General features: G+C 36.2%; 1 protein-coding gene across 1 annotated transcript; it reads right to left on the reverse strand.

Annotated features, from left to right (window-relative positions):
* Positions 1-253: 253 nt before the first annotated feature.
* Positions 254-12,750, reverse strand: xpnpep2 (X-prolyl aminopeptidase (aminopeptidase P) 2, membrane-bound). Its single transcript, XM_065271964.2, has 21 exons — positions 12,611-12,750; positions 12,046-12,113; positions 11,473-11,583; positions 11,252-11,315; positions 9,493-9,597; positions 9,268-9,354; positions 8,560-8,703; positions 8,199-8,300; positions 8,034-8,115; positions 5,541-5,742; positions 5,041-5,130; positions 4,482-4,591; positions 4,138-4,215; positions 3,928-3,999; positions 3,730-3,790; positions 3,560-3,629; positions 2,556-2,660; positions 2,127-2,186; positions 1,982-2,058; positions 1,790-1,879; positions 254-1,542 (listed from the first exon to the last, which is right to left on the reverse strand). Exons 1-21 carry the CDS (start codon positions 12,657-12,659, stop codon positions 1,345-1,347), a joined length of 2,025 nt encoding a protein of 674 aa, XP_065128036.2. The 5' UTR covers positions 12,660-12,750; the 3' UTR covers positions 254-1,344.
* Positions 12,751-13,415: the final 665 nt, after the last annotated feature.

Raw genomic sequence — 13,415 nt, forward strand, 5'->3', positions numbered from 1 at the left:
TTATTTGTTTATTTGACAGGGACAGTGCCTGGCACTCAGCCATACCAGAATTAGCTACAAGCTAAATTTCATTTGTAGTCCCTGATCAAATCATTTTCAGATCAGGAAAAAAGAAAAATAAGGAAAGTAAAGTAAGAAAAAATTACAAGCATATGAAAAAAGAAAAGAACAAAGTTACAAATAAAGTATAACAGAAATCGAATCAAATTTATTCTATAAATAAATATAATGAATCTTTTTAAAGCCACAGAGGTGATTTTCCTTTTGTCTTTTGTTGTTTTATTAACATAATGGCACAAACATAATCAGATTTTTTTTAAGGATACTGCCACTTTAAGACCAAATAAGCACGCATCCATATATTAACACATCTGATTTCTTTCTGAACTGTTTGTGTTCACTTTCCTGTCAAGTGCATAGAGATTCTGTTTTTGCATGCTTTTTAAAATGTGCGTCTCTGAGTGTGTGTCCATTTGAGTATGTGTGTGTGTCTGCGCCACTTTCTGTGCGCACAAAAAACAGCTAATCTTCTTGCAAAATATGTGTTGCTGCATCGAGTGAACCTGTACGTGTCTTGTCAAAATAAGTGCCTGCTGCAGATTCGTCTAAAGGGTTTATGATAAAAGACTGTTAATGGAGTGTCTTGTGTGTATTTTGTGTACGTGAGCGTCTCTTTTATCGTAAACGGTTTTGACGCGTGTGTAGCACGCACTTATTTTGGGTTCACATGACGCAACAAACACATATTTTGAATTTGCGCCCCTTTGGAAGAGCAGTCACCAGCTGCCACTGCTTGAATGTTAACATTGGCAAGGTTTAAAAACACATGAAAGTAATAAATAGTTATTTATTTCTAAATGATGCATATTTTAGCGTTATCATTAAAGAGATTATTATAATTTATGCTTGATTTCTTTGACTTTTCCACAAAAATTGTTTGTGTCTCTTCTAAATGGGTGGGCCAGCCGTCAATCTGAGTGGGCCAGTGCCACCCTGGCCCTTATGTAGCCTTGCCACTGCTAAGATGTGCCCTACAAAGGCAACAAAAATTTTACTCCCAAAAGTGTAGAATTGAGAAAAATGACTTTTTAGATTAGATTTTTGTAAAGTTATTTACTCCCTGATAGTTAATTTCTCGAAAAAACAACAAAATTGACTCAAAATACTTATAAACATGAGGTCTTGAATGTCCCAAATATATAAATAACTTATTTTAAACCAAAAAATAAAGTAACTGCCTTTTGCCTTTGTAGGGCAGTATGGGTAAACAACACATTGAAAGTATTTAGCATTGGAGCTTTTCTGTTTGTACATGAAAGTGAGTTTGTCAAGGCACACAGTCTTTTAAAGCAAATGATGAAGTGAAGCAGAGAGCACGACTGTCACTAACAATGTAAATGAGGAGATGGCTGAAGCTCCAGCTGTAAGGAAAGGTGCTGTATGCTTTGTCATCCAATTATACTCTTCCTTAAGTCCCTGTCTCTGCAGCTCAGGACCCACCACATTTCGGATGGTCTCATAGTATGAGTTTAACCAGTGCAGCTATAAGACAACAGAATGAATAAAACACAGATGAGGAGAGATGTAACTGCATTACCATTAAAACATCAAACCTTTTGGCATTAAAATGAATCAGTAAAATAAATATGAAACATGTCTCTTTTGGCTTTTCAAAAGAAAACAGTATCATAAAGCACACAGTCTTAGATATTATCCTAATGTTTGCTCTATTATGCTGCCAAAGTTTGCACACAGATCTCATTTGTAAGGAGCGTTACATAACTATTACCTGCTCAGGGCTTAGAAGAGAAGGGTTTATTAGGTTTCTGTCATAAGGAACCAAAGAGATTGTTTCGAAAGTCAGGTAACCGTTTCCATACTAAAAAATGAAAAATAAAAATAAGCTGGTGAACCTCTGCAGTATTGCAGAATTTTAAGGGTATTTTAAGGATTTTCGGATACAATATTTAGCTGGATCTACCTTTGTTTTTACCGGAACAGTGAGAGCAATGTCCTCTATTCTTATGCCAAACTCATTCTCCTTGTAGTAGCCAGGCTCTAGAGGACATGTTATTAAATTCCTTATTATAGTACGTCAAACATAATAAAATCCACAGATTTCTTACCTATAGATGTGAACATTCCCTCTTGGAATGGGATATTATTGGACTGAAAACCCACAGGCCCTATCAGAGCATTAAAGAAACAGATATACAGCACAGTAGTAACTTAAAGATATTTGTCTCAGGAAAGTCATATTACACTTTTGGAAAAAAAGGGGTACAAAGTTGTCACTGGGACGGTACCTTTTAAAAAGGTCAGACCGGTACATTTCACAGATATGTACCTTTGAGGTACCAGTATGTACCTCTAAAGTACCTCTGAAGTACCAGTGTGTACCTCTGAGGTGCCAATATGCCTCTTTTAGGTACAAAAGTTTTTTTGAAAAGGTACCACCCCACTGACAACTTTTGTACCTTCTGGTGAGAGTGTAGATCAGGGCTATAACATCAGTAATGGCATTATAGTTAAATATGTTTGGGTATGAGACTTACATTCATGAACTCCAAAGTAGTTCCCAACACCATGACCTGTCCCATGACCATAATTCAAACCAATTTCCCACAATGCCCTGCGTCCCAGCATCTCCATGTTCACACCTATGGTGGTAACAAAATAAATGCATAATATGACTGGCTTATATTGAGGAAGATTGACGGTAAAATATATAAAAAAGGCTGGGTTATTTTCACCCAAGCGTTTGGTCAAAAAGGGACAATGGGTTGTAATTAATTAAATTGTTTTACCCAATTTCTGGGTTGAATATAAACATTTTCTGGGTTAAACCGCTGGGTTTGTCCCTTTTTGACCCAACACTGTATTAAAAAATTACTATAAAAAAGTCAATGAGCTCTCTTGTGGATGAATCATGCCATGGTTGTAAGTGTAAATATGTCAGTCGCGGCTCGTGACTGCACATCCGAGGGTCGCAAATTCATAATATGTGTTTGTTGCGTCATGTGAACTATGTGCATCACATGTTTTGTCAAAATAAGTGCCTGCTGCACATGCGTCAAAACCATTTATGATAAAAGAGACGCTCACGTTCACAAAATACACGCAAAACACTCCCTTAACATTAAACTCTGATTACGCATGCGATTATGCAAGTATCTGGCAAACGCGAGCGTCTCTTTTATCATAAACCCTTTAAACGCGTCTGCAGCAGGCACTTATTTTGACAAGACACGTGATGCACATAGGATCACTCGATGCGGGAACACATATTTTGAAATGACGAACCACACACATGACGGGCTACATACATGTTGTGACGAACTTCGCATCGAGTGAAATATGTGGATATACATCTATATAAGGGCCAAATTTTGGAAAATGTATGTTTTAAAGAGGAACTACTTGCTTTAAATGTATAATATTAGTATGCTTTTGGGGGGTTTATGGGTTAGAAACTTTAACATCTAAAGAAGGTTTTTAATAATGTAGCTTCTACGGTCTGTTTGTGTATATTCCTGAAATAAGATCAATATCTCCTCACCTCTAGTTCCAGCAGGAAAGATGGTTCTTGAAATGTCAATGTTTCCCATGAGCACCCTTGTGTAGGCCTCCTTTTAAAGTAAAACATTTGGAAAAAGATCGTTTTTTGAGTAGTTTAAAGTTAAGCATGTTACTGTGCACAATTCATATTTCTCTCCTGCTGTCTAGTACCTTTTGAAACTCCGTGGGCGCACCCCAGTGCACAGTACGTGTGATATCTGTAGTACCTTCACTGTGAGACAAAATTACATTTCTGCTTTACAGAAGATAAAATAGCTCAGACAGAATGGTATTTATTATGCATTATTTTCAGCACAAAATACAGCACAATTGTACTTTTTACTACACTAATAGTACAAGAAAACTCACAGATACTGTCCTCCAGAGTCAACAAGATACATCTCATCAACTCTCAGCTTTCGTGCAGTTTCATTCGTTGGACTACAATACATTGGGAAGGGGAAAATTATAAATTGGGATATGCAATGGACTGTAAACATGACTATTTGAATAATAAGTTAAAGTTATTTATAAAATACCATCAGCAATGTGGGCGAGAAACACAAATAAGTTCAATACCTGTAGTGGGCAAGAGCAGCATTAGGTCCACTTGCTGAAATGGTCTCAAAACTTGGTCCTCTGCTATTCTTCTGCTTGCTGCCAAGACATACAATAGTAAAAGTTGTGTGTTTGTCAACACAAAGTACTGTGTGTAACTCGTAACTCGTGTAACACTGCAATAAAAAGTTCCTGAAATAACATCCTGTATTGATACAGGAACATACCCTGCATGTCACAATCATATTAAACCTGATACACAAGTTTAAAAAGAACAGAATAAAACAGAATCTGTTCAGATCAAAGCAGTGTATTTGTAATTGCATGCTTTCAATGATTTCGTGTTTAACTTGGCTCCCCTGTACCTGCGACACTGATCGACAAATTGCGCTGCTGTAATCTCAGTCTCTGAACCTTCTGGAACATTCTTCTCAAGCCACATCAGGAGCTGCATGACTGCGACTGCGTCTCTTACCTGCGGACGCCAGAGAGGATGTTCACCCGTCACAGCTGATAAGAGCAAAACCACTGACTTGAGACCAGACGGGGGTTTAAATCAGATGCAGTCAACCGTGGTCTGGTTCTAGGCCATAAAACGCTAAACATATTTGCTACTACACGTTATCAAATACAGTGTAGATTAAAACCCATTCTGAAAAGTAGATCAATAGAAAACTGAAAGCAAGCAATTTATTTAAAACATGGAAATCTCAATTTCGATAAGAAGAAATATGGCACGCTTGTTTGCATACAGTTAAATGGAGGGACTGGAGTCTGTCTGCTCTCCTGAGGCAGTGTTATGGTAATAATGAGCTCTTCAATATAGAAATTATGATAGCAAAACACTCATAAATGGCGTCTATCAGGTTTATGACCACTGCACAAAAGCCACTTATGGAGCAAACTGCATGTATGTCCACTTACATGAGCTTCTTTGAGAATACGCTGCTCTGTTAAGTCCTTCACCGCTTTTGTGGTCAGCACAGGAGAGTAGGTGCTGGTCAGGAGTTTATCCTTAAGAAGTGAAAAGTAGTTAATTTGGGTCAAATACTGAGCAAATGTAACCCGTGTACTGTCATGCAGGAGCATATCGTAGTTTCAGGTTTAAATAAAAAAAAAAAAAAAAAAATTTTATAATCAAAATACAATTCTGATCCAGGCTTAAGTAATCTAATTATGAGCTCATGAACATTAAAGTTTGATTTAACATTAATTGTAATCTTTAATGCAAGTTTTCTCAGTCAATAATGAAGGTATCAAGGTTACATTTTCACAAAAAAACATGCTTTACATCATGTGGAATGATTTGACGTAGAAAACAAATCACAAAAACACGATTTTAGCTTTGTCATGTTTGATCCGTTGTCATGTAAAATCCAAAAACTAGCATAGGCATTCTACCAGTACAATAATCTGGATCTTACCTCAGGTGTGATTAGCTCATACAGTGCCTGGTTTGTGTACTCGGTGCCCACCCACACTTTCACATTGGGTCTTACTAGGTAGGAGTTCAGGTATGTGCGCACCGAGCTGTATTCGAGCAGCTGTACACAGTTGGCTGTGTAGCATGATGCATTTAGGTATACCTTTAACTCTTCTGTTATTCGTTCATTGTGCACCATGAGCCTGGAAATGGGGGTGAAATAGAAATTATGAAATACAGCGTCAGCTTTAAAGGGACAGTAAGTAGGATTTACCCCCATCTAGTGGGGAAATTGTATTTTGCATTCAAACGAATAGTGCTCTCTAGCGCCTCGCTTTTCCAAATGCTTGTTGCAACTACGGTAGCGGTTATGTACTCACTGATCTCCTTTTCCGTTTTAGCTGGTTCACATGTTCTAAATGAAAACGTGTTGGTAGGCTAGTGCTTTTTGTCCCTCTCTGCTATTATAGTTTATCTATACGGCGTAATGAGATGGAAGCCTCCTTGGACTTACTCGTTCAATGTAAGTAAGGAGAAGAAATTCTTAGCTTGCAAAGAAAAGTCAGATCATTGGCAGAGGTCATTTGACACCAATGAGGACATATTTATGAATAAAGACATTGATTTTGATTAATAAAACACTAAAAATCCTACTTACGGTCCCTTTAACGTGAAGAACAAATGTAGCAGTATTTCAGTAATCACATTTTTGGAATATTTTGTTTAGCTTACTGATATTTTTATTGTGGAAGTATTTGAACAAAATCTTCCTGCACTGTAACTTGCTTTGGATGTAAGCGTCCCCAAAATGCAAGCATATTTTATATATAAAATATAAAGCGTTGGTGTAATGCATACTGTAATTAAATTCCTTTTCTCTGAAAGGCCAAAATATAGTTAATTTTTTGGTGGTAGCGCATTACAAGTAACGTGCATTACGTAATAATATTACTTTTCTGAAGTAACGAGTAATGTAACGCATTACTTTATAAATGTACACATTAATATTTGAGTTACTTTTTCAAAAAAGTAATGCAAGTTACTTTTTAAGTTTGATGAATTCGATAAAAAAATGATGTACTGAATTAAACTAAACGTTGTCACATTATGCACTCTATGCGTACACGTCTGTGTGGGAATAGTTTGAGTCAGAAACTAAGATGGCAGGCCAGAGCTCGACATTTTTGTGATGAAATATGCAATTTCTGAATGCAGAAATTTTCAGTCATAGAAGACACCTGCAAGTCCTGAAAGAGATCAAGCCTCAGCCAAGAAAAAGTAACGCAAAAGTAACAAAAAAGTAACATAAGCATTACTTTCCATGAAAAGTAACTAAGTAACGCAATTAGTTACTTTTTTTGGGAGTAACTTAATATTGTAATGCATTACTTTCAAAAGTAACTTTCCCCAACACTGTACACGAGGGTCTGGGTACAGTGCGTGAGACGCAATTTTTGTCATCAGAAGAGTACGCGCACTGCCGGATTTCCAATAGCATGCGTTGAACGGCTGTGTACACGTACAAGTCAAATAAACAATAATTTGCAAGGCTGTGTGTTCAAACTATAATTTGGGTTTAAAGGATTACTTACAAATTTTAAGCAATTTAATTAGACTTACTTATTTGTTCTTTAAAATTTGTATTAAATTTAAAATCTAAATGTGAGTTACATGTGCTTTAAAATGAGTTAGAAATGCATTAGAAATTTTACTGAAGATTAGAGAAACATTAGGCTAACATTTTACATTAATAGATTTCAAAATGTAAAGATTCAAAAAGATTTTGAAAAGTAATTAGCAATTCACCCATATTAAAGGTAAAATATCATAAAATTCTGTTTTTTTTCATGTTTAAATGCTATAATTGGGTCCCCAGTGCTTTTATAAACCTAGAAAATGTGAAAAAGATTAACCCATTGACTTAGTTTTGGTCAACCATTCTCTGCAAGCATGTGAAAAAATAGGTCATTGAAATTTGGCTCCCCCTGTGATGTCAGAAGGGGATAATACCGCCCCTTAAAATGCAATATACAATCATGGCACTGCCATTAAAGGAGTAGTCCACTTTAAAGATGTGGTACATTGACTTTTTATAGTAGGAAAAAAATACTATGTTAAGTCAATGGGCCCCATCTATAAAGTGAACTACTCCTTTAAGTGCAGAGATCAGCTCATTTGCATTTTAAAGGAACCACCCAAATAAAAAATTTTGCTCACACCTACAAAGTGCCAATGTTTACATGCTATAATAAATTATCTAGATTATTATTTGAGCTTAATCTTCACATACGTATTCTGGAGACACCGAATAACATTTATTTAACATCTTAAAAAATCTTGTGAAATGTCCCCTTTAAATATTATTTAAAACAGGCTAGATTCAAAGATGACCTTTAGTTCTGTTAGGTGGGTGGGGTAGCCAGAAATGTTAAACCTAAAAACTGCATGCCAAATAAAGACTGAGAACCCCTAAAAAAGAGTAACATGTACTTGCCATATCTCATCCATTGACACTAGAGTGTAGGAGTAGAAAAAGGGATGGTAAGGGATGTCATTGCCTCGCAGATTAAACAGCCCTAAAAACAGATGCACAAGCTGAAATATTTCAATTCTGTAAAAATCTCTCTTTATGATGTGTTTTGTACTGTTGGGCTCATACATGCGGTCTCGTCCAGCGCAGACAGGAGCACTGCTGTGGGCTTGTATGGATTAAGGCTCATTTGAGCGCGAATCTGCTCAACCTTCATCGGCCATGTTCTCTCTAAACAAACACACACATACATGCTCATCATCCCTATAATATTTTAATAATGCTTCATTCACTTCCTCTAAAATAAGAGTTACACCAGACCTTTGGAGTTAGATCATCCCTACTGTCATCACGGTTATTTATGTTAGTTATATATAGTCTTTAAAGATTAAATATGAGTTTTATTATTCTGTTTGTTCTCATCCTACAGTGCTCTGTTCGATTTATTGCCACTTATCAGTTTAATAATGCTGATAAGACATGAACATACCAATGACACCGTCAGGCAATCGTATGGGCTTGTCAGAAGGCAACGGAGGCCGATCTGTCCAGATTTTATCAACCAGGTTTTCCGGGATAGACTTCAATATCCGGTCCGCTGGTGCCAGGTTGGTGTTGTAGCTTTTATATGTGTCTGAAGAGAAAAACACACTCGTTTGACATTTGTTTAGTGAAAAAAAATCCAGTACATGGTTAACTTACAGAAGTTCTCTCACTTACAGTCGTGGAAGTATTTCAACATTGAAACATAAAGACACGAAATAAGACACAAAATAAGGTAAGAGAGGCTGTGCTGTATCATGAATAAGTAACGGCTGAAGGGCGTTGTTAGGCACGACGCGAAGCTTATTGCGTTTATAAAATGGTTACCACACAATATTAAAGTAAAAAAAAGTATAAGTGCAACTTTAATGAAGTTCAATCAGTAAAAGCATTCCTTCCGCTAGAAAAAAATAGTCCCTGACCGACAACGTTCCAATGTGTAATATGCATGAAAGCTCCAATAAAAACAACGAACCATTCTCAAACTGATACATGTGGTTGCTAAGGGTGCAGTGATTAATAGAATCATTGTGTGAAGTAGTCATAGCCGTGTTTTTTTCGTGAATAAAGCACAGCTATTGACCAATCAGAATCAAGGATTGGAACTTACCGTTTTATAAAATGATTTAAAAAGTATTTCATTGGCTATGCTTACCGACAGAGAAGAGGAATGGGTCAATGCCAATCTGATCTCCTTCAGCAATTTCACTGATCAACCAATTGCTTATACTGCGAATGGTGACTAGAAGAAAGTGTTAAAAAATTACATAACAATTAGTATGGATGCCGGTTTAGGAGGAATATTGTTTAACTTTAAACAGTTTTAAATTATTTCTCTGAATCAGCCACTTTTTGCCAGTACAGTTGTTTGATGTCTCACCATCTTCCTCAAGCTCCCAGTTACAGTCCATTTGTCTCTCAGCCTGAATCCAGTAGCGGCTGTCGGTCCACAAAACTGCCTTGTTTTGAGTAATAACTGCTGTGCCTTTTTTAAGTGACAAAGAGCATCATTAGTTATAACTCAAGACAGAGTGAGCGAAAAAAATACACTATTAATACACTGTCAAAAATAAAGGTACAAAAGCTGCTTGGGGCAGTAGCCTTTAAAAAAGGTCCTAACATGTACCATTTAGGTACAAAATATGTATATGTGAACTGCCAAAATGTACCTTTGAAGTACTAATATGCACTCTTTGGGAACAAAGGTGTACCTTTTTGAAAGGGTACTGTCCCAATGACAACGTTTGTACCTTTATTTCTGAGAGTGTACCTCAGAGGTACACATGGGTACCAATTGTATACCTATCTCCAACTAAATGGTTCATATTAGGAACTTTTTAAATGGTACTGACCCATTTACAGTTCGTGACTATTTTGGAGGATTTTTCTGCAAGTGCATGTTATGTAAGGGATAATGTATAGGCAGCCTGTTTATTTACCTCATAAGGTAAGGAACCTAAAATTTTGTTTTTAAATTTTTTATTTGCTAAAGGAAAAAACATGTTTACTTTCCGTTTTGAGATAAGACACACTTTGGTTTAATAATTTGTAAACATAATGTCATATTTATTTTTAAAAGACATTATTATATTTAATTTTTGTGTAAGATTAAACTGTACCTGTCAAAATGATTTGCAGCATATGGGCATTTCAGCAAGCCAATAAGTAAGGGTGAGCGGAGCACAAACTAACGCGGGGTTAATTTATAACGCAGCTACTTTACACTTTCTACAGGGACGAGCAATCTGTGCTTTTGTTCTTTTTCTCTTACTGTAAGAAGATGATCTTCTGTGAATCTGTGAAAAGTTTTAGTTGAGATATTGAACAAAGAGTGTTCAGGAGGTATAAAAGTAAATTTCTTCATCTTATGTTTTTTTTTTCGATTTCTGAGTTGGGTGTGTAAGTCACCAACTCCAACCTTATATTATTTTAATCATTGTCTTGTTACCTAAAACATAACACCATTTTGAAACATGTCAGCAACTCTTAGTAACTGATAGCTGGGATTGAAAACATTTTAGCGGGGTTAGTTGTCACACAGTGTTACAACTAAGCCTCCAGTATACAATAACAATAAAATACAAATAATGTAAATATTATTAATCAAAATGATAACTGTTAATGCAATATCAGAGGAAATAATTCACAATTATGATTTTTTTGTTTTAATTGTGCAGCCCTTTTAAATCTATGTGTATATGCATTGATGCATAATACAAGGATGGTTAGATGAAGGATCATGGAGGGATGAATGTGTGCATATCTATCTATTATAGGCAGATATATAAACAAAATCCACCTTTAGTATATATACACAATTTTATTGAATTATTTTGGTGTTTAAACAAAAAATTCTAGCAGGTGTTACAACAAACCATATGTTTGTTACAATGAACCCCACCTATGGCACTCCTGTCACTTTCGGTGTAATTGTAAAATAACAGTAGGTCCCACAAACAAACTTTAAGTGTTCATTTGTAGCAGATATTTGTGTGTTGATGGTGTAAAAAATTATTAATCTAACTTAAATATTTTGTTAATGATAGAGCCAAAGTCAAAAAGTGTTAGGTTGTGCCCCGCTCTCCCCTACAGTTATATTATGCACAGTAATACTAGGATCAGTGGGCTGTTAGACAAACCTGCAGAGCCAGTGAAACCAGACATCCAGGCCAACCTTGCATCTCTGGGGGCAATATACTCACTCTGCCAATAAAATCACAGTAAATCACTACCAGGAAGTTAATTACTGAGAAAGGAAGTGATTGGCAGAGAAGAGAGGAGAACAAATGTAATGTGAGGATAGATTACAAGATGAGACGTGAAGGAATGAAGATATGAGAAGATATAGGATTTTTTTTACCAAATGAGCATCTGTCGCTGGGATGATGTAGGCAGAGATATTTAACGGCATCATGGATGCTCTGAGTTTCTGAAGTCTGAGAGTTGTGTCTACAACGGTTGGTGGCAGATACTGCAACGACACAAATGAATCATTTAAACACACACAGACCCTGTCTGTGAAAGTCTCATAATCTAATAAAGATTATAGGAGCATTAAAGTTTGATTTCACACTGATTTCAATCTTTGACATGACCTTACTGAGTCAATATTAAAGATATCAAAGTTATATTTGCACATAATGTAAACAGTGAATCACAAAAAATGACTTAAGCTGGGTTTTGTATATCTTAACATTTTATATAAAAGTACTTTATAATTCAACTTTTGAGCTCAGCAGAATAAGAAAGCAATATGTTGACAGCATGTTTGAGCGTGGCCTAAATACTGATCTCTTATCAGAAGAGACAATCGCTTCACTGAGAGGTCAGATTGGGCATGTGTGCTGAAGACAGCATTATTAGTTTCTAGCAGTGGGTGGCTGAAAACCAAAACAGAAGAAAACACAGTGATGGTGCCTGCAGAACAGAGTACCGGAGGAATTGCAGAACAGTTCCTCTCGCTGCCCGGCCCATCTTCAGCCCACACGGCATGAATGCTCACTATGATAAGAGAAATACAGCATAATAGAAACTGTTTTAACTCACTGTCAGCACATTTGATGATCAAAGGTTAACATTTTTGGCTAAACTTAAGTTTTTATAAGTCAAGATGAGACTGTCATGTGCTAATGTGTTTAAAACTTTCCATGTGTATAACTATACAAAACACGCATAATAGTACTTGAACGAGCTGTAAATATCATCACATTGTGTACATAAAACAACTTTGTCTTGTAAATATTTTACAGCGAGTAAATAAATAATGCATCAAGTGAATAAATGAACAGCAATGAATTATTTTGCTGCCAAATTCATTTTCAGGCTAATGGCATGCACATTTTATTTCCTTTAATAAACCAACAAACAACACAACAGATGGTGAATACAAATATTTCCTTAATAAAAAAACTTCAGCCATACAGCACATGGTTTTGCATAGTCACAACTCGGCGTCTAAAAAAAATAATTTAGCACACAAGACTTTTCTTCATGTTTACCTCCAAGAACCACAAGACACACAGTCAGTATCCAGCCTGAGGAACTCATTTTAGACCATCTGCTCCAAGCAAATCCACACACGGAGTGTGAGAGCGGGGCATGGGTGTCTCTTTCTTGTAAGTATGTGTGTGTGCGCGCGTGTTTCTGAAATAACATGCATTATCATGACTTAGATTCTGATCAGGGTCATGTGCAATAACTGACGGGGAGGAACTTTGGCTACGGTTCCAATCTTTACCCCTGTAATAAAAGATTGCTGTCCTTGTTTAAACGCATAGTGCACTTAGCCAGGCACGGTAAAGCAGCTGCAGGTCACATACCCTGTAGTAAATTATAGCCACTGTCTCCTGTTACATTACATAGACTGACACATTCATAAACTGCACTACTGTACTGTATATCACTGCCAACTCATCCTGAGCTAACAACATTTCTCTGCTTTTCAGTGCCTTAATGAGCTGATGAGGAAATTGTTTCAGAAATGATCAAGCATTTCTGACATCCTACTGTACTAACGTGTACACACCACAAAAAGATGCATTATTTCACAGAGGCTCTCAAACTGCAATTATTTGCAATAGTTAATATTACGCGTCAAATAGCATTGCACCAGGTTTGTTGACAACATCTGTTGTGTTTTACAGAAGAAAAGAGCTTTTGAAGGTTAGAATGACATTATGGTTTATATTTTAAAATATTGTTGGATGTACTGTGCTTGACCAAATTTGATTTGAAGAAAATATTTTTGTCTGTAACAAAAAATGTATAACTTCTACAGTATACATCATAAACTACATTTTGCTT

This window comes from Paramisgurnus dabryanus, chromosome 16 (assembly GCF_030506205.2).
Source record: "Paramisgurnus dabryanus chromosome 16, PD_genome_1.1, whole genome shotgun sequence".
Lineage (NCBI taxonomy): Eukaryota > Metazoa > Chordata > Actinopteri > Cypriniformes > Cobitidae > Paramisgurnus > Paramisgurnus dabryanus.

Bases quoted from the DNA above. Each gene is read 5' to 3' on its own strand.
- xpnpep2 (XM_065271964.2), bottom strand. From the start codon at position 12,659: ATGAGTTCCTCAGGCTGGATACTGACTGTGTGTCTTGTGGTTCTTGGA. The intron at 5,743-8,033 runs GCAAGTACATGT...CCCCATTTCCAG, and splicing joins GTGTCAATGGATGAGATATG to GCTCATGGTGCACAATGAAC. The intron at 3,630-3,729 runs GTACTAGACAGC...TTACTTTAAAAG, and splicing joins CGCCCACGGAGTTTCAAAAG to GAGGCCTACACAAGGGTGCT.